Source organism: Cetorhinus maximus, chromosome 3 (assembly GCF_964194155.1).
Source record: "Cetorhinus maximus chromosome 3, sCetMax3.hap1.1, whole genome shotgun sequence".
Taxonomy (NCBI): Eukaryota; Metazoa; Chordata; class Chondrichthyes; order Lamniformes; family Cetorhinidae; genus Cetorhinus; species Cetorhinus maximus.
Window position 1 is genome coordinate 279,083 of NC_135881.1, and position 21,709 is coordinate 300,791.

At 47.3% G+C, this 21,709-nt stretch overlaps 1 protein-coding gene across 1 annotated transcript in view; it reads right to left on the reverse strand.

Moving 5' to 3' along the window:
• macf1b (microtubule actin crosslinking factor 1b) overlaps positions 1-21,709 on the reverse strand; it is a 383,409-nt gene that overhangs the window by 251,526 nt on the left and 110,174 nt on the right. The window contains exons 15-16 of the mRNA XM_078534257.1: positions 11,921-12,022; positions 1,328-1,498 (exon numbers count right to left, since the gene is read on the reverse strand). Of these exons, the coding sequence (XP_078390383.1) occupies positions 1,328-1,498; positions 11,921-12,022 (273 nt within the window). The remainder of the gene's footprint in view (positions 1-1,327; positions 1,499-11,920; positions 12,023-21,709) is intronic.

Sequence of the window (21,709 nt, forward strand, 5' to 3'; positions counted from 1 at the left end):
TCAAGGGCAACTAGGGATGGGCAATAAATGCTGGGCCTGCCAGCGAAGCCCACATCCCGTAAATGAATAGAAAAAGCCGTGGCACAGTGGTAATATTACTCGATTAGTGATTCATAAAAACCCATCTGGTTCACTAATGTCCCTTAGGGAAGGAAATCTGCCGTCCTTACCTGGTCTGGCCTACATGTAACTCCAGACCCACAGCCATGTGGTTGACTCTGAAATGGCCGAGCAAACTACTCAGTTCAAGGGCAATTAGGGATGGGCAACAAATCACCCAGGTCCCATGTAAGTATAAATAAAAGGGATAGAGGGGCCTGGAGGCTCATGTCCATCGATATTTGAAGCTGGGAGGGCATATTAAGAGAGATAGCAAAGCATATGGGATCTTGGGCTTCATTAATAAAGGTATTGAGTACAAAGGCAGGGAAGTTCTGCTGAAACAAAAGCAAAAAATGCTGGAAAAACTCAGCAGGTCTGACAGCATCTGTGGAGAGAAAGACAGAGTTAACATTTTGAGTCCGTATGACTCTTCTTCAGAGCTGGTTATGCTGAAGTTCTGCTGAATCTTTATAAAGCTCTGGTTAGGCCACAACTCGAGTCTTGTGTCCAGTTCTGCTCACCACACTTTAGGAAGGTGTGAGGGTCCCTGAGAGGGTGAGGAGGGGATTTACCAGAACGGTTCCAGGGATGAGGGATTTTAGTTACAAGGTGAGGTTGGAGAAGCTGGGGTTGTTCTCCTTGGAGTGAAGGAGATTGAGGGGGGATTTGATAGGGGTGTACAAGGTGAAGACAGGCTTAGGTAAGGGAGACAAGGAAAAACTGTTCTCATTGGCTGATGGTGCAAGGACTAAGGGACACATTTAATATTTTGGGAAGAGGTAGAGGGGGATGTGAGGAAGAACTTTTTTACGCAGTGAGTGGTGATGAGCTGGAACTCGCTGCCCACGAGGGTGCTGGAAGTGGAGACAATGAATGATTTCAAAAGGAAAGTGGATCCTCACTTGAGGGAAATAAACTTACAGGGATAGAGCGGGGGAATGGGAGTCGGAGAATTACTCCTTCAGAGAGCCAGTACTGACAGAATGGGCCAAATAACCTCTTTCTGTGCTGTAACCATTCTATGAAATAAACCTGCAGAACTATGGGGATAGATCGGGGAGTGGGACTGACCAGGTTGCTGCACAGGACTCAATGGGCTGAATGGCCTCGTTCTGTGCGGTAATGTCTCTATGATGTGTCTATATGGATTAGTTGTCAGTCTGTGTGTCCACCTTGTGCAGTATGCTGCCTCTTTGACCTCAGCACTGTGTAAATCTCCTCTTACCTGTCTGCTGATAGTTTCTCGTTCTAGCTTCTCCCAGCGCTTTCGATAATCATGGAGAGGTTCTTCAATCTGTTCTCTCTCCACAACAGGCAGTTGACGAGTGAAAGACCGGGACTGATGAGCAAGAGTCTCCAAATCCAATTTCTGCTGATAGAGATCACTCTTCAATTCCTGTAGAGAATAGCAAGGGGAGAGAGAGAGAGAGAGAGAGAGAGGCGGGGAGGGTTGGGTGGGTGGAAGAGCGAGAGATGGGGGAGAGAGAGAGGAAGAGAGAGAGAGACGTGGGGGAGAGAGACACGGTGGGTGGAGAGGGAGAGAGAGAGAGAGAGAGATGTTGGGAAAGAGAGAGAGAGATAGAGAGAGACAGCAAGGGGAGAGAGAGATGGGGAGAGAGAGAGGGGGAAGGAGAGAGAGAGAGAGGGGAGGGAGAGAGAGAGAGGGGAGAGAGAGAGAGAGGGGAGGGAGAGAGAGAGAGAGGGGGGGAGGGAGATAGAGAGAGAGGGGGAGAGAGAGAGAGAGAGAGGGGGAGAGAGAGATAGAGAGAGGGGGGGAGAGAGAGAGAGGGGGAGAGAGAGAGAGAGGGGGAGAGAGAGAGAGAGGAGGGGAGGGAGAGAGAGAGAGGGGAGGGAGAGAGAGAGAGGGGGGAGGGAGATATAGAGAGAGAGGGGGAAGGAGAGAGAGAGACGGGGGAGGGGGAGAGAGAGACGGGGAGAGAGGGAGGCAGGGAGAGAGAGAGAGGGATGGGGGAGAGCAAGAGGGACGTGGAGAGAGAGAGAGAGCGAGAGAGAGGAACAGGGAGAGAGAGAGACAGGCGGTGGGGGGAGAGAGCGAGAGCAAGAGATAGGGGAGAGACAAAGAGACAGATGGGGAGAGAGAAAGAAAGAGAAAGATGGGGAGAGGGAGCGAGGAAAGGGGGAGAGAGAAAGAGGTGGGGAGAGAGAGATGGGGAAAGAGAGACAGGCGGTGGGTTAAGAGAGAGAGCGATGGTGGGAGAGAGAAAGAGAGAGACAGAGACGGGAAAGACATAGACAGAGACGGGTGGAGAAAGAGAGAGATCAATAGAGGGGAAGAGAGAGTGACAGGGGAGAGAGAGAGACAGGAGAGAGAGAGAGTCAGAGAATGGGGGAGAGAGAGAGAGATGGGGAGAGAGAGAGGGGGAGATCAATAGGGGGAGAGAGAGACAGGGGAGAGAGAGAGACAGAAGGGGGTAGAGAGTGACAGAGAGGCGGAACAGAGAGAGAGATGAGAGAGAGGGGGAGAGAAGGGGAGAGAGAAAGAGAGACACGGAGAGAGAGAAAGAGAGGCAGGTGGGAGAGAGAAAGATGGGGGAGAGATAGAGAGAGAGAGACAGGGGTTACCATTGACCAGAAACTGAACTGGACTAGCCATATAAATACTGTGGCTACACGAGCAGGTCAGAGGCTAGAAATCCTGCGATGAGTAACTCACCTCCTGACTCCCCAAAGCCTGTCCACCATCTTCAAGGCACAAGTCAGGAGTGTGATGGAATACTCCCCACTTGCCTGGATGACTGCAGCTCCCACAACACTCAAGAAGCTTAACACCATCCAGGAAAAAGCTGCCCGCTTGATTGGCACCACATCCACAAACATTCACTCCCTGCACCACCGACGCACAGTAGACCATAAGACCGTAAGACATAGGAGCAGAAATTAGGCCATTCGGCCCATCGAGTCTGCTCCACCATTCAACCATGGCTGATAAGTTTCTCAACCCCATTCTCCCGCCTTCTCCCCGTAACCTTTGATCCCCTTACCAATCAAGAACCTATCTATCTCGGTCTTAAATACACTCAATGACCTGGCCTCCACAGCCTGCTGTGGCAATGAATTCCATAGATTCACAACTCTCTGGCTAAAGAAGTTTCTCCTCATCTCTGTTCTAAAAGGTCTTCCCTTTACTCTGAGGCTGTGCCCTCGGGTCCTAGTCTCTCCAACTAAAGGAAATATTTTCCCCACGTCCACTCTATCCAGGCCTTTCAGTATTCTGTAAGTTTCAATCAGATCCCCCCTCATCCTTCTAAACTCCATCGAGTATAGACCCAGAGTCATCAAACGTTCCTCATATGTTAAGCCTTTCATTCCTGGGATCATTCTCGTGAACCTCCTCTGGACCCTCTCCAGGGCCAGAACATCCTTCCTGAGATACGGGGCCCAAAATTGCTCACAATATTCTAAATGTGGTCTGACCAGAGCCTGAGAAAGCCTCAGCAGCACATCCCTGCTTTTATATTCTAGTCCTCTCAAAATAAATGCCAACATTGCATTTGCCTTCCTAACTACCGACTCAACCTGCAAGTTAACCTTAAGAGAATCCTGGACTAGGACTCCCAAGTCCCTTTGCACTCCAGATTTCTGAATTCTCTCCCCATTTAGAAAATAGTCCATGCCTCTATTCTTCCTACCAAAGTGCATGACCTCACACTTCCCCACGTTGTATTCCATCTGCCACTTCTTTGCCCATTCTCCTAACCTGTCCAAATCCTTCTGCAGCCTCCCCGCCTCCTCAATACTACCTGTCCCTCCACCTATCTTTGTATCATCTGCAAACTTAGCCAGGATGCCCTCAGTTCCTTCATCTAGATCATTAATGTATAAAGTCAAAAGTTGTGGTCCCAACACTGACCCCTGCTGAACTCCACTAGTCACCGGCCGCCATCCTGAGAAGGACCCCCTTATCCCCACTCTCTGCCTCCTGCCAGACAGCCAATCTTCTATCCATGCTAGTACCTTGCCTCTAACACCATGGGCTTTTATCTTACTGAGCAGCCTCCTGTGCGGCACCTTGTCAAAGGCCTTCTGGAAGTCCAAGTAGATAACATCCATTGGCTCTCCTTTGTCTAACCTACTCGTTACCTCCTCAAAGAATTCTAACAGATTTGTCAGGCATGACCTCCCCTTGATGAAACCATGCTGACTTTGCCCGATTTCACCATGCACTTCCAAGTCTTCTGAAATCTCATCCTTAATAATGGACTCTAAAATCTTACCAACAATCGAGGTCAGGCTAATCGGCCTGTAATTTCCCGTCTTTTGCCTCACTCCATTTTTAAACGGGGGGTTACATTAGCGATTTTCCAGACCTCTGGGACCCTCCCTGACTCCAGTGATTCCTGAAAGATCACCACTAACGCCACTAACCACAGTAGCAGCAGTGTGTACCATCTACAAGATGCACTGCAGGAATTCACCAAGGCTCCTTAGACGGCACCTTCCAAACCCACGACCACTACCATCTAGAAGGACAAGGGTAGCAGATAGATGGGAACACCACCACCTGGAAGTTCCTCTCCAAGTCACTCACCATCCTGACTTGGAAATATATCGCCGTTCCTTCACTGTCGCTGGGTCAAAATCCTGGAACTCCCTCCCTGACAGCACTGTGGGTGTACCTACACCACATGGATTGCAGCGGTTCAAGAAAGCAGCTCAGCACCACCTTCTCAAGGGCAACTGGGGATGGGTGACACCCACATCCTGCGAATGAATAAATAGAAGAATTCTGCACTCGGACGGGGTCCGCGTATTGGCACATTCACAACCTGCTGCTGGAGAACAAATGGTTCAAGGACTCATTCTGTCTGTTCTGGGTTGGGCTGGGGAACGAAGTGGTGAGGTTTCCCCTCCTACAGGCTATGGGGGGACGTGGCAAGGCTCATATCTGCATCTTCTCTCAGGAGTATGCGAAGGGGTCGACAAAGAGGCAGAAGCCCTGGGTCAGAGCTTGGAGCAGTGGATACTCAGCCTGGTCTCCCGTCAGGTTGGTCAGGTTGTTGAGAGCCCGGCCCTTGTGGAAGATGGGCCAGGAGGAGAAGGGCGTGTGGGGAGAGAACCACAGCTCATCAGGCCCAGGGTACATTTGTGACATTGTGGATTGGTTCTTTCAGGAGCTGGGCTGCTGCCCCCCAGCTTCTCCCACTCACTGGAGAAAAGGCGAGGGGTCCATAAGCAGCTCCTTACGCCGCTGCTTTGTCTTGGACCCGAAGGGCATCAGGGCTTAGGCCCGAGTCCACTGTGATGCTCTGTTCCCTCTGGGTCCATCCAACGAGGATGCTCAGCGTTCTGTGGGAGGACCTGCCACAGGTTGGCCCAGGCAGTGCCGGGCAGCTTGGTGCTGCATTTAGACAGGCAGAGCTGACCAACACCCTCGACAGTCATTGAGGGCCAAGTCCCCGGGGAAGGGTGGGCTGATGGTTGATACCTCAGTGTTCTGGGACGTCCTGGGGAACGACTACACTTGGGTCTGGAGGAAGGTTTAGCAATGTCTCAATGATGATGTGCAGCTCCTGTTTATGGATCTGGGAAGTCTCCATGCCTCCTTGCAGAAGTGGCCTGTGTTTTATAGGAACTGATCAAAGTCTAAAACATGGCTGCCTCAAGTCAGAGCTCTTTCATTTCAGAAACATAGAAACGTAGAAACTAGGAGCAGGAGGGGCCATTCGGCCCTTCTAGCCTACTCCACCATTCAATATGATCATGGCTGATCCTCTATCTCAATGCCGTACTCCCGCTCTCTCCTCACACCCCTTGTCACCTCTAGAGTCTAGAAATCTCTCTATTTCCTTCTTAACTATATTCAGTGACTTGGCCTCCATAGCCTCTGTGGTAGAGAATTCCACAGGTTCACCACCCTCTAAGTGAAGAAATTTTTCCTGATCTCAGTCCTAAATAGTCTACCCCATAACCTGAGACTGTGACCCCTTGTTCTAGACCCTCCGCCCAGCCAGAGGAAACATTATCCCTGCATCCAGTCTGTCCACCCCTGTCAGAATTTTATACATTTCAATGAGATCTCCTCTCATTCTTCTAAACTCCAGTGAACACAGGCCTAGTCAGCCCAATCTCTCCTCAAACAACAATCCCGCCATCCCAGGAATCAGTCTGGTGAACCTTCACTGCACTCCCTCTATGGCAAGTATATCCTTTCTTAGGTAAGGAGACCAATGCTGCACACAATACTCCAGGTGTGGTCTCACCAAGGCCCTGTACAGCTGCAGTAAGACATCCTTGCTCCTGTACTCAAGTCCTCTCGCAATGAAGGCCAACATACCATTTGCCTTTGTAACTGCTTGCTGCACCTGCATGCTTACTTTCAGTGATTGGTGTACAAGGACACCCAGGTCTCTTTGTACATCAACATTTCCCAATCTAGCACCATTTAAATAATACTCTGCCATTCTGTTTTTCCTACCAAAGTGTGTAACTTCACACTTATCCACATTATACTGTATCTGCCATGTATTTGCCCACTCACTCAACCTGTCTAAATCGCCTTGAAGCCTCTGAACACCTCATCGCTCACATTCCCACCTAGTTTTGTGTCATCAGCAAACCTGGAAATATTACATTTGGTTTCCTCATCCAAATCATTGATATATATTGTGAATAGCTGGAGCCCAAGTACTGATCCTGGTCAATAAATGCTGGCCTAGGCAGCGACGCCCACATCCCATGAATGAATCAAAAAAAACATTGGCCCATCATGTCTGTACCAGCTCTCCAAATGGTCATTATGACCTAGTGCCACTGCCCTGCCTTTTCCCCTTACCCCTGCACATTGTTTCTGTTCAAATAATCATCTTTTGAATGCCTCAATTGTCTTCACTCATCTTTTTCTTTTTACATACTGATAGAAGCTTTGACAGTCACTTTTATGATCCTTGCCATTTACTCTCATATTCTATTTTTCTGCTCTTAATCAATCTCTTGGTCCTCCTTTGCTGAATTCTAAACTGCTCCCATTCTTCAGGGGTAACGACTATCATATGACAATCACTGCTCAAGAATCTACACCTCTCCCGATATCTGGCAGGAGAGAGGGCTGGGGCTGCTGGGGTGACCAGAGTCAGGGATCTGCTGGATGGCAGAGCAGCGACTGGATTATGCATCATGCATTGGTGGATTTCTGCCTCAAGCCAAAGTCACCCATAGTCTTAAAAACGTGGTGCTTGATGCCAGTTGCACTCGAGGGGTGATAAGGTTTAGGTTAATCATGGAAAAGGACAGAGAACTATCCAGAGCAGGGATAGTTAATTGGGGGAAAGTCAACTTTGATGGGATGAGAATGCATCTGAGTTGATTGAATTGGAATCAAATGTTGGTAGAAAAGACAGTGGCTGAACAATGGGCCACCTTCCAAGAAAAAGTATTGCAGGAAATGTCAAGGTATATTCCCTTGGAGAGGAAAGGTAGGACAAATAAATCCAGAACGCCCTGGGTGACGAGAGAGAGATAGAAGTAAAGATGAAAACGAAGATGTGTGTGTACGACAGAGGTCAGGTAGAAAATACAATGGACAATCAGGCTGAATATAGAAGGGCAGAGGGGAAGTGAAGAAATTAATATTAAAAGCAAGAAGAGAGCATAAAAAGAGCCTGGCAGTGAACATAAAAGGGAATTCCAAAGTCTTCGATAAGCATGTAAATAATAAAGAGGTGGTAAAATAAAGAATAGTGCCGATTAGTGACAAAAAAGGGGGTCTGTATGTGGAGGCTGGAGAAATAGTGGCAGTGTTGAACGAGTATTTTGCATCTGTCTTTTCAAAGGAAGGGGATCCTACACAGGCCGAGGTGAGAGAGGAGGTGACTGGTACACTAGAAGAACTTATAATTGAGAGGAAGGAGGTATTAGAAATGTTATCTTTACTTAAAATAGATAAAGTACCAGGGCCAGAAGAGATGCATCCAAGGGGACTGAGGGAAGTGAGAGTGGAAATTGCAGAGGCGCTAGTGATAATCTTCCAGTCTTCCTTAGACACAGGGGAGGTGCCGGAGGACTGGAGAATTGCGAATGTTACACCCTTGTTCAAAAAGGGCTGCAAGGATAAAGCCAGCAACTACAGACCAGTCAGTTTGACTTCAGTGGTAGGGAAACCTCTGGAAGCTATCATTCAGGATAAAATCAATAATCACATAGGCAAGTGCAGGATAATTAAGGGAAGCCAGCATGGATTCATTAAGGGAAAATCATGTTTAACTAACTTGCTGGAGTTTTTTGAGGAGGTAACAGAGAAAGTTGATAAAGGAAAAGCTGTTGATGTGGTGTATATGGATTTTCAAAAGGCATTTGATACAGTGCCACACAACAGACTTGAGCAAAATTCTAGCTTATGGAATAAAAGGGAAAGTAGGCACTTGGATAAGAAATTGGCTGAGTGACAGGAAACAGAGAGTGGTGATAAATGATTGTTTTTCAGAATAGAGGAAGGTTTGTAGTGGAGTTCAACAGGGGTCAGTGTTGAGACCCTTGCTTTTCCTGATATATATTAATGACCTAGACTATGGTGGGCAGGGCATAATTTCAATATTTGCAGATGATACGAAGATTGGAAATGTTGTCAACTGTGATGAGGATAGTCTTGAACTTCAAAAGGACAGAGGCATGTTGATGGGTTGGGCAGGCAAGTGGCAGATGAAGTTCAATGCAGAGAAGTGTGAGGGTGATTCATTTTGGCAGGAAAGATATGGAGAGACATATAAAATAAAAGGAGAGCCTCTAAAGGAGGTGTAGGAACAGAGGGACCTCGGTGTATACGTACATAGGTCATTGAAGATGGCAAGGCTTGTTGAGAGAGCAATTAATAAAGCATATAGTATCTTAGGCTTTATTGATAGGGGCATTGAGTACAAGAGTAAGGAGATCATGTTGAACTTGTATAAGACACTAATTAGGCCTCATCTGGAGTACTGCATCCAGTTCCAGGTGTCATACTTGAAGAAGGATGTGAAGGAATTGGAGACAGTACAGAGGAGATTCACAAGAATGATTCCAGGGATAAATAAGTGTAGCTATGAGGATAGAATGGAGAGGTTGGGACTGTTTTCCTTGGAGAAAAGAAGGCTGAGAGGAGACTTGATAGAGGTATTCAAGATTCTGAGGGGTATGGCCAGGGTAAATAATGAGAAACTGTTCCCATTCAAGAGAACATCAAGAACTAGAGGGCACAGATTCAAAATAATTGGTGAAAGGAGTAAATGTGATGTAAGGGAAACTTTTTTCACCCAGAGGGTGGTTGAAGTCTGGAACAAACTTCCTGAGAGGGTGGTGGAGGCAGGTTCGATCGACGTATTCAAAAGGGAATTGGATTGCTACCTGAAAAGAGAGAATGTGCAAAGTTACGCGGATAAGGCAGGGGAGTGGGATTAGGTAGAATGCTCTTTCAGAGACCAGATGCAGAATTGATGGGCCAAATGGCCTCCTTCTGCGCTGTAAAGATTCTATGATTCTGTGATAGGTGTCAAGGCAGCTCAGGCATGAGGTGGACTTCCATCTGAACTAACCTTGGTTCAGACGGAATTTCCCTTTGGTCCCAGGTCCCGACACCTTCCTCGTGTGCCTCAGCCCCACAATCGGAGCTGTCTCGTGAACATGTTCTGTGTGCTGCTCCACTCTGTATGGATGGGCTTCCTGTATGAGCTGCTGCTACACACCCTCCACTTCCTCACCCTCGTCAACGATCTGGACACACCGTGGAGTTCTGTCCTGCTGTCTGATGGGAGGCTTCCCATTCGGAGTTCTCCCTTTCCCTATCGGGGATCTGGTGTGGAGGGTGTTGCACACAGCAGTCCCATGCAATAAGAGATTAAGATGGTTCAGAAACCCCCAGGCCACCTGCAGTGATAAAAAACAGAAAATGCTAGAAAAACTCAGCAGGTCTGGCAGCATCTGTGGAGAGAGAAACAGTCATACGGACTCAAAATGTTAACTCTGCTTTTCTCTGCACAGTTCCTCCTAGACCTGCTGAGTTTATGTTTTCATTTCAGATTTCCCACATCTGCAGTATTTTGCTTTTATTTTAATTTCTGCAGCTTTGAGGAGTCCATGTTCCATGTAGATCTCGAATTTGTGAGGTTTAAACTGACTTGGCAGGGTTTAGGAACCAGGAGGTAATACTAGAGAGGAATACCAAGGTATCAGGAACATTGGGAATGACAGATAGTACTGGAGTCAGAAATGTGAGCTATTACGTGGGGTCAGAGTAGGGGAGAACGTATTAAAGTCTAAGTCAGGGTTACTGTGCATGTCTGTTTTTTTAAATTCATTTTACGAGATGTGGGCATCGCTGGCTAGGCCAGAATTTATTGTCCATCCCTAAATGAATGCACAGATTGTGGTAAATAAGGTTGGCGAATTACAGGCGCAAGTTGCCATGTGGAAATACAATATTTTTTCTAAAGCTGAGGCCTGAATCAAAGAATGGCAGGACTGAGTGTTTATATTCCTGGGTACAAGGTGCTCAGGAGACCTAGGAAAGGAAGAAAAGGGAGAGGGATGACAGTATTGACTATGGAGAGCATTGCGCTACTGGAGAAAGAGGATGTTCCAGAGGAATCAAGGATATTACTAATTGGTTAGAGCTAAGTATTACCATTCCACTATTGAGTATAGTCCATAGACCAGGGAAATGAGGAAGTGGAGAAACCTACAGAGCAGTATTAATGAGACACTTTAATTATTCTAATAGAGACTGGGATAGCAATAGCGTAAAGAGCAGAGGGGGTAAAAGTTTCTAGAGTGTGTTCAGAGGAGTTTCTTACAGCAGTATGTTTCTATTCTAACAAGAAAGGGGGCATTATTAGACCTGGTTCTTGGGAGTGAGATATGTCAAGTCGATCAAGTGTCAGTAGAAAGTTTAGGGGACAGTGATCATTATATCATAAGGTTTAGGTTGGCTATGGAAAAGGCAAAGGAACAATCCAGAGTACAAACCATTAACTGGGAAGGGGTCAGTTTCAGTGGGGTAAGAACAGATCTGGCCCAGGTCAGTTGGGATCAAAGATTAGCAGGAAAAATGGTAACAGAACAACGGGTTGCCTTTAAAGAGGAGACAGTTCGGGTACATTTCCATGAGGGGGAAAGGTAGGGCAAACAAATCCACAGCTTTCTGGATGACAAAATTTTGAAACAGCCAAACAGGAGGCTGAGCTGAACTTCAAGGAAAAAAATCCAAGCTATGGACATATTTCACATCATCAGATCTGGATTTCACCATTGTACAATGCAAAATAACACTTTCTCCAGTAAATAATGTACTCCACTGCATCTGAAGACTTTCCATTTTCAAAATGCTGTTCATTCCTTTGATAGCTGATCAGGTGTCAGAAGTAACAACCTGGGAACCACATTATTTAATGGTCACTTACTTTTTCAAAACAAAGCTCTATCATCTCTCACTGTATTTAAAACATTTCTAACTTATGATGCTGCATTCTATTATGGCAAGTGAAGTTTCCAACACCCTTCCGACTGATCTTTCACACGGGTCACCCACAGTCACAGCACCCGTGTGCTGGTCTGAATTGCCTCGCCTTCCAAAACTGGTTTGATGCCATGGCAATGGCGGAAGATCTGAAATGCCCACTTCCGCAATGATGCCAGCAATGTTAGGACACTATCCCACCCCTTTATCAAGCCCCAATGAAAACTGTGGATGCCGCAAATTGGGGAAGCAATCCTGGATTCGGGTCCTGCCACCATTTTCAAAGCCCACCCAACACACCTGGGTCCCAGGTAAGATGGGAAAACCCAGTCCATGCCCTTAATTTGGACTTGCACCCTCCCTGAGTGACCTCACCTTCACTCGGCCAAGCTGACACTTCACCATCTCCAGATCTGTGCCATTCGTGTCATCGGGAGAAATAGCCACCTCTGCCACCAGCAGCCAATCAAACAGCCTCTGATTGAAGAAAGAAAAACTGGGTCAAACCAACAAAACCATAGAAAAGTTACAGCAGAGAAGGAGGCCATTCGGCCCATCTTGTTCATGTCAGCCCGAGGACACCCAGGTGCCCTTTCTAATCCCACCTTCCTGCACCCGGCCCATAGCCCTGCAGCTAACAGCACTTAAGGTGCAGATCCAGGTACTTTTTAAAAGAGTTTAGAGTTTCTGCCTCTACCACCAACTTGGGCAGCGAATTCCAGACACCCACTACCCTCTGTGTAAAAAAGTTCTTCCTCATGTCCCCCCTACACCTTCTGCCACTTATCTTGAATCTATGTCCCCTGGTTCTAGAATTCTCCACCAAGGGAAACAATTTGATCCTGTCCACTCTATCTATTCCCCTCATAATTTTGTACACCTCAATCAAGTCACCTCTCAGCCTTCTTTGTTCTAAGGAAAATAACCCCAACCTATCCAATCTCTCCTCGTAGCTACACTTTTCTAACCCTGGCAACATTCTTGTAAACCTCCTCTGCACTCTCTCCAGAGCTATTACGTCCTTCCACAGAGAAACTCAGAGGGAGCGAGCCCTGGTACACACTGGGCAGAGGGAGCGAGCCCTGGTACACACAGGGCAGAGGGAGCGAGCCCTGGTTCACACTGAGTAGAGGGAGAGAGCCCTGGTACACACTGGGCAGAGTGAGCGAGCCCTGGTACACACAGGGCAGAGGGAGCGAGCCCTGGTTCACACTGAGTAGAGGGAGAGAGCCCTGGTACACACTGGGCAGAGTGAGCGAGCCCTGGTACACACTGGACAGAGGGAGTGGGACCTGGTACACACTGGGCAGAGGGAGTGGGACCTGGTACACACTGGGCAGAGGGAGCGGGCCCTGGTACACACTGGGCAGACGGAGAAGGCCCTGGTACACACTGGGCAGAGGGAGCGAGCCCTGGTACACACTGGGCAGATGGAGAAGGCCCTGGTACACATTGGGCAGAGGGAGAAGGCCCTGGTACACACTAGGCAGAGGGAGCGAGCCCTGGTACACACTGGGCAGAGGGAGCGGGCCCTGGTACACACTGGGCAGAGGGAGTGAGCCCTGGTACACACTGGGCAGAGGGAGAAGGCCCTGGTACACACTAGGCAGAGGGAGTGGGCCCTGGTACACACTGGGCAGAGGGAGAAGGCCCTGGAACACACTGGGCAGAGGGAGCGAGCCCTGGTACACACTGGGCAGAGGGAGCGAGCCCTGGTACACACTGGGCAGAGGGAGCGAGCCCTGGTACACTCTGGGCAGAGGGAGCGAGCCCTGGTACACACTGGGCAGAGGGAGCGAGCCCTGGTACACACTGGGCAGAGGGAGCGAGCCCTGGTACACTCTGGGCAGAGGGAGCGAGCCCTGGTACACACTGGGCAGAGGGAGCGGGCCCTGGGACTTAGGAACCTAGGAGCAGTCTCGCATAATCTTTACTGTGTAGAAGAAGGCTCTCTGAAAGAACATTTCACCTAGTCCCACTCCCCTGTCTTATCCCCGTAACTTTGCACATTCTCTCTTTTCAGGTAACAATCCAATTCCCTTTTGAATACCTCGATCGAACCTGCCTCCACCACCCTCTCAGGAAGTTTGTTCCAGACTCCAACTACCTTCTGGATGAAAAAATCTTTCCTCACATCACATTTACTCCTTTTGCCAATTATTTTGAATCTGTGCCCTCTCGTTCTTGATGCTCTCTTGAATGGGAACAGTTTCTCACTATTTACCCTGTCCATACCCCTCAGGATCTTGAATACCTCTATCAAGTCTCCTCTCAGCCTTCATTTCTCCAAGGAAAACAGTCCCAACCTCGCCAATCTATCCTCATAGCCACATTCTTCATCCCGGGAATCATTCTTGTGAATCTCCTCTATACTCTCTCCAATACCTTCACATCCTTCCTCAAGCATGGCACCCGGAACTGGATGCAGTATTGCAAATGGGGCCGAACTAGTGTCTTATACAAGTTTAACATGACTCCTTACTCTTGTACTCAATGCCCCTATTAATAAAGCCTAAGATGCTATCTGATTAATAAACCGCTCTCTCAACATGCGCTGCCATCTTCACTGACTTATGTACATATACACTGAGGTCCCTCTGTTCCTTCACCTCCTTTAAAGCTTCTCCCTTTATTTTATACTGACTCACCATATTCTTCCTCCCAAAACTAATGAAACATACGAACATATGAACAAGGAGCAGGAGTTGGCCATTCAGTCACCCCTGAGCTGTTCTGCCATTTAGTAAGATCATGGCTGATCTGAGGGTAACCCCAAATCTGCATCCCACCTACCCCCCGATAACCTATGACCTCCCTTGCTTACCAAGAATCTATCTAGCTCAGCCTTAAATATATTCAAAGATTCTGCTTCCACCGCCTTTTCAGGAAGAGAGTTCCAAAGACTCACAACCCTCAGGGAGGAAACATTTCACCTCATCTCCATTTTAAATGAGCAACGCCTTATTTTTAATCAGTGACCCCTAGTTCTAGATTCTCCCACAAGAGGAAATATCCTCTCTGCATCCACCCTGTCAAGACCCCCTCAGGGTAGAGTCATAGCGTCTACAGCACAGAAAAAGGCCCTTCGGCCCATCGAGTCTGTGTCGGTCAAACAAGTACCTAACTATTCTAATCCCATTTTCCAGCACTAGGCCCATAGCCTTGTATGTCATGTGGCATCGCAAAAGTGCATCCAAATACTTCTTCAATGTTATGAGGGTTTCTGCCTCTACCACACTTTCAGGCAGTGATTTCCAGATTCCCACCACCCTCTGGGTGAAAAAATTCTTCCTCACATCCCCTCTAAACCTCCTGCCCCTTACCTTAAATCTATGCCCCCTGGTTATTGATCCCTCCACCAAGGGGAAAAGTTCCTTCCTGTCTACCCTATCTATGCCCCTCATAATTTTATACACCTCAATCATGTCCCCCTCAATCTCCTCTGCTCCAGGGAAAATAACCCCAGTCTATCCAATCTCTCCTCATAACTAAAACTCTCCAGCCCAGGCAACATCCTGGTAAATCTCCTCTGCACTCTCTCTAGTGCAATCACATCCTTCCTATAATGCGGATTACAGAACTGCACGCAATACTCTGGCTGTGACCTAACCAGCATTTTATACAGTTCCAGCATAACCTCCCTGCTCTTACATTCTACGCCTCAGCTGATATAGGCAAGTATCCCAAGTATCTCAAGGATCTTATATGTTTCATTCAAGTCGTCTCTTACTCTTCTAAACTCCAGTGGATACCAGCCTAACTTGTCCAACCTTTCCTTGGAAGACAACCTGCCCATTCCTGGTATTAGTCTGGTAAACCTTCTCTGAACTACTTCCAACACATTTACTCCTCCTTTAAATAAGGAGACTAATACTGTACACAATACTCCATATGTGATCTCATTAGTTCTCTGTATAACTGAAGCATAACCTCCCTAATTTCGTAATCAATTCCCCTCACAATAAATGATAACATTCTATTAGCTTTCCTAATTCCCTGCTGTACCTGCAAACTAACCTTTTGTGATTCATGCACTAGGACACCCAGATCCCTCTGAATCAGAGCTCTGCAAATTCTCAGCATTTAGATAATAAGCTGCTTTTTTATTCTTCCTGCCAAAATGGACAATTTCACATTTTCCCACATTATACTCCATTTACCAGATCTTTGCCCACTCACTTAACCTATTTATATCTTTTTATAGCCGCTTTATGTCTCTTACTTTCCTACTATCTTTGTCTCATCAGCAGATTTGGCAACCATCCTTCAATCCCTTCATCTAAACTATTTATATAACTGTAAACAGTCAAAGTCCTGGTTCATTTACTTAAACCAAACAGTTTAAGTTAGTTATATTTGTATTTGTGAGTGTTAGGAATGAGTTTTAGCTTTAAAATTTAAGTTTGATTTGTATTTCTGGGTGGAATAGTCCCAGACTTGCACTAAGTGCCGTAGCAGGTGGATAAAATGCCGGTTTACCCGCTGGAGCGATGCCGGGTTTTCACACCGTATCCTCCCAATCCTGCATTCCCAGGAAACACGGCGATTCCATGGTGGGCAGGCTCTCATTTGCCCGCCCGCCATTACCTCACTGCTTCATCACGCCGGGCGCCATGTTTAAGGTCCAGCTGCGTGCACACATCTCAGCGCTTCCAGCCCAGGACCTGCTGCAGGGAAGATGCCCACAAAAGGCAAGAAGACTGCAGCCCCCAGGTTTAGCGACGCGTCACTGGAACACCTTTTGGATGTTGTGGATGCCGCCAGGATGTCCTCTACCCCCGCTCTGGCCGCAGGATGGGTAGCGTCGTTACCAACCAGATTTGAGAGGTGGTGGCAGTGGTGGTCAGTGCCAATGCCCTGCTAAAGAGGACAGCCACCCAGTACCACTACAGGATGAATGGTCTCATCCATTCTGCTAGGGTAACTCACTCTTCCCATCACTCTCAACTCACACACTCACAAACCCAGCACACACCCACAGGGATCTCACACCTCAAGGGACAACACCACTAACTCTCACACACACCCTCACATCTTCCTCAGGCTCATATCCTCTGGAGCTCACATCCTCATCCCATCCATGGCTCCGCTCACCACACAAACATTCCACTCAGTGCCATGTGTCCTGCTCACACTCTCTCCATCTGTTTTCATGCAGGAGAAGCTGGCTCACAACAGCAGGGAGAGGTCCCAGACTGGGGGTGGAGTGGCCCACATTAGGCCCCTCACTCACTGTGAGGAGTGACCATTGCACTGACTGGTGAGGGTGTGGATGGTGCCTGTGGCAATGGTGAGGTCGGCGATGGACATCCGCATGAGGATCCTGCACCACATCATCCCTCTCTCTGTGAGTGTCTCTCTCTCCTGCTTTTCACTCTGCTGCCATGCACTAATTATATCTAGATCTCTGGAGAGTGATATGGACTCAAAACATTAACTCTGTTTCGTTCTCCACAGATGCTGTCAGACCTGCTGAGTTTTTCCAGCATTTTCTGTTTTTGTTCAGATTTCCAGCCTCTGCGGTATTTTGCTTTTAGCTAATTATCTCTACTTTGGTACACAGGGAGCTCTGCCAAGGGACCAGCATCCTCAACCAGCCAATCCCTCAGCTCTATCCATGTCCACATTTGCAGCCAAGAGCACTCCTCCCCCAGAGAAGAGGTGGTAATAAGCAGCCCAGAAGACCCGTCACAGCAGAGAGAGCAGCCAACCCACAAGTGATTCTGGAGGGAAAAGTGGGTGTGTGTTTATTCATTCATTCAGGGGATGTGGGCTTCACTGGCTGGGCCAGCATTTATTGCCCATTCCTAGTTGCCCTTGAGAAGGTGGTGGTGAGCTGCCTTCTTGAAACGCTGCAGTCTATGTGGTGTAGGTACACCCACAACGCTGTTACGGAGGGAGTTCCAGGATTTTGACCCAGCGACAGTGAAGGAACGGCCGATATATTTCCAAGTCAGGATGGTGAGTGACTTGGAGGGGAACTTCCAGGTGGTGGTGTTCCCGTCTATCTGCTATCCTTGTCCTTCTAGATGGTAGTGGTTGTGGGTTTGGGAGGTGCTGCCTAAGGAGCCTTGGTAAATTCTTGCAGTGCATCTTGTAGATGGTACACACTGCTGCTACTGTGTGTCGGTGGTGGAGGGAGTGAATGTTTGTGGATGTGGTGGCAATCAAGTGGGCTGCTTTGTCCTGGATGGTGTCAAGCTTCCCGAGTGTTGTGGGAGCTGCACTCATCCAGGCAAGTGGGGAGTATTCCATCACATTCCTGACTTGTGCCTCGTAGATGGTGGACAGGCTTTGGGGAGTCAGGAGGTGGGTTAATTGTTGCATTATTCATAGCCTCTGACCTGCTGTTGTAGCCACAGTATTTATGTGGCTAGTCCAGTTCAGTTTCTGTCAATGGTAACTCTCAGGATGTTGATAGTGGGGGATTCAGTGATGGTAATGCCATTGAACGTCAAGGGGCGATGGTTGGATTCTCTCTTAGTTGGAGATGGCCATTGCCTGACACTTGTGTGGCGAGAATGTTACTTGCCACTTGTCATCCCAAGCCTAGATATTGTCCAGGAGTTGTTGTATTTGGACATGGACTGCTTCAGTATCTGAGGAGTCGCGAATGGTGCTGAACATTGTGCAATCATCAGCGAACATCCCCACTTCTGACCTTATGATGGAAGGAAGGTCATTAATAAAGCAGCTGAAGATGGTTGGGCCTACGAAACTACCCTGAAGAACTCCTGCAGAGATGTCCTGGAGCTGAGATGACTGACCTCCAACAATCACAACCATCTTCCTTTGTGCTAAGTATGACTCCAACCATCGGAGAGTTTTCCCCCTGATTCCCGTTGACTCCAGTTTTGCTAGGGCTCCTTGGTGCCACAATCGGTCAAATGCTGCCTTGATGTCAAGAGCTGACTCTCTGCCCTCACCTCTGGAGTTCAGCTCTTTTGTCCATGTTTGAACCAAACTGAGTGCCCATGAGTAGGTTATTGCTAAGCAAGTGCCACTTGATAGCACTGCTAATGACCCCTTCCATTACTTTATTGATGATCGAGAGTAGACTGATGGGGCAGTAATTGGCCGGATTGGATTTGTCCTGCTTTTTGTGTACAGGACATACCTGGGCAATTTTCCACATAGCCGGGTAGATGCCAGTGTTGTAGCTGTACTGGAACATCTTGGCTAGGGGCACAGCAAGTTCTGGAGCACAAGTCTTCAGTACTATTGCCAGAATATTATCAGGGCCCATAGACTTTGCAGTATCCAGTGCCTTCAGCCATTTCTTGATATCATGTGGAGTGAATCGAATTGACTGAAGACTGGCATCTGTGATGCTGGGGACCTCCGGAGGAGGCCGAGATGGATCATCCACTCGGCCCTTCTGGCTGAAGATTGTTGCAAATGCTTCAGCCTTATCTTTTGCACCGATGTGCTGGGCTCCTCCATCATTGAGGATGGGGGTATTTGTGGAGCCTCCTCCTCCAGTGAGTTGTTTAATTGTCCACATCCATTCACAACTGGATGTGGCAGGACTGCAGAGCTTAGATCTGATCTGTGGGTTGTGGTATTGCTTAGCCCTGTCTATCACCTGCTGCTTATGCTGTTTGGCACACAAGTAGTCCTGTGTTATAGCTTCACCAGATTGACACCTCATTTTTAGGTTTGCCTGGTGCTGTTCCTGGCATGCCCTCCTGCACTCTTCATTGAACCAGGGTTGATCCCCAGGCTTGATGGTAATGGTAGAGTGGGAGATATGCCAGGCCATGAGGTTACAGATTGTGTTCGAGTACAATTCTCCTGCTGCTGATGGCCCACAGCACCTCATGGATGCCCAGTCTTGAGTTGCTAGATCTGTTCGAAATCTATCCCATTTAGTATAGTGGTAGTGCCACACAACACGATGGAGGGTATCCTCAATGTGAAGGCGGGATTTCATCTCCACAACGACTGTGCGGTGGTCACTCCTACCGGTACTGTCATGGACAGATGGAGCTGCAGCAGGCAGGCTGGTGGGTAGCATCTACCTCCTTGGTAAAGACAGATGCAAAGTATTCATTTAATACCTCAGCCATGTCCCCTTCATCCAAGTGTAAATTCCCTTTTAGGTCCCTAATCGGCCCTAATCCTCCTTTTACCACCTTTTACTATTTATTTGCCTGTAGAAGACTTTGGGATTCCCCTTTATGTTGGCTGCCAGTCTTTTCTCATAATCCCTCTTCGTTTCTCTAATATGCTTTTTCACCTCCTCTCTGAACCTTCTGTATTCCTCTTGGTTCTCAATTGTATTTTCTCCCTGACACCTGTCATAAGTGCATTTTTTCGTCCTGATCTTAATTTCTATCTCCTTTTTCAACCAGGGAGTTCTGGATTTGTTTGCCCCACCTTTCCCTTTCGATGGAATATACCTTGACTGTGCCTGACCCAATTCTCTTTCACAAAACCCCCATGTTGACTCTGCCTGATTACCTTGATCTTTCCTCAATGCTCTGCTATAATATCTTTAGTAATAGCTTCTAACATTTTCCCTGTGACAGATGTTAAGCTAACTGGCCTAACTAAGTAGTTTCCTGCTTTCTGTCTTCTTCCCTTTTTGGATGAAAGAGTTACATTCGCTATTTTCCAATCTAATGGAACCTTCCCCGAATCTCAGGAATTTTGGAAAACTAAAACCAGGGCATCAACTATCTCACTAGCCACTTCTTTCAAGACCTTAGGGTGAAGTCCCCCCAGACCTGGGGATTTATCAGCCCACAGCCCCAACAATTTGCACAGCACCACTTCCCTGGTAATTGTAATTCTCCCCGACTTCCTCCCTCCCTTCCATTTCCTGATTTACAGCTATTTCCGGGATTTTACTTGTTTTGTTTATTCATTCATGGGATGTGTGCTTCGCTGGCTGGGCCAGCATTTATTGCCATCCCTAATTGCCCTTGAGAAGGTGGTGGTGAGCTGCCTTCTTGAACTGCTGCAGTCCATGTGGTGTAGGTACACCCACAGTGCTGTTAGGGAGGGAGTTCCAGGATTTTGACCCAGTGACAGTGAAGGAACGGCGATATATTTCCAAGTCAGGATGGTGAGTGTCCTCTATCGTAAAAACTGAAGCAAAATACTTGTTTAATTCATCCACCATCTCCCTACTTTCCATTATTAATTCACCAGACGCACTCTCTATAGGACCAATGCTCACTTTGTTAAATCTTTTCTTATTTAAATACCGATAGAAACTCTTACTATCCGTCTTTATATTTCTAGCTAGCTTTCTCTCCATACTCTAATTTTTTCCTCCTTATTAACCTTTTTGTCATTCTTTGCTGTTCTTTATATTCTTTCCAATCTTCTGACCTGCCACCTGTCTTTGTGTAATTATTTGCTTTTTCTTTAAGTCTGATACTGACTTTAACTTTTTGGTTAACCATGGATGGTGGGCCCTTGGAATTTTTCTTTCTCACTGGAATGTATATATTCTGTGTATTCTGAAATATCCCTTTAAATTCACTTCTGATACTGAACTTCTATTGACGTATCCCTTAACTTCACTTGCCAGTTCACTTTAGCTAGCTCTGCTTTCATACCCTCATAATTGCCCTTATTTAAGTTTAAAATAGTCATGGACGTACTCGTTTCTCCTCAAAATGAATGTAAAATTCAATCATCATATGATCGCTGCTACCTCGGGGTGCCTTCACTAGGAAATCATCAATCAATCCTACTGCATCTAGTAAACAAAAACAGAAAATGCTGGAAAAACTCAGCAGGTGTAACAATATCTGTGGAGAGAAAAACAGAGTTAATGTTTCGAGTCCATATGACTCTTCTCAGAGAGAATCATACAGACTCGAAACGTTAACTCTGTCTTTCTCTCCACAGATGCTGTCAGACCTGCTGAGTTTTCCAGCATTTTCTGTTTTTGTTTCAGATTTCCAGCATCCGCAGTATTTTGCTTTTACCCGGTCTAGTATAACCTGCTTTCTGATTGGCTCCAGAATGTTCTGTTCTAAGAAACTATTCCAAAAACATCCTATAAACTCCTCATCTACACGCTACCTTTGCCCACCTGATTTTTCTAGTCTATATGTAAATTAAAATCCCCCATGATTATTGCAGTACCTTTGTGACTCTGTCCTACATTGTAATTACAATTAGCAGCCTGTACCCCACTCCCACAAA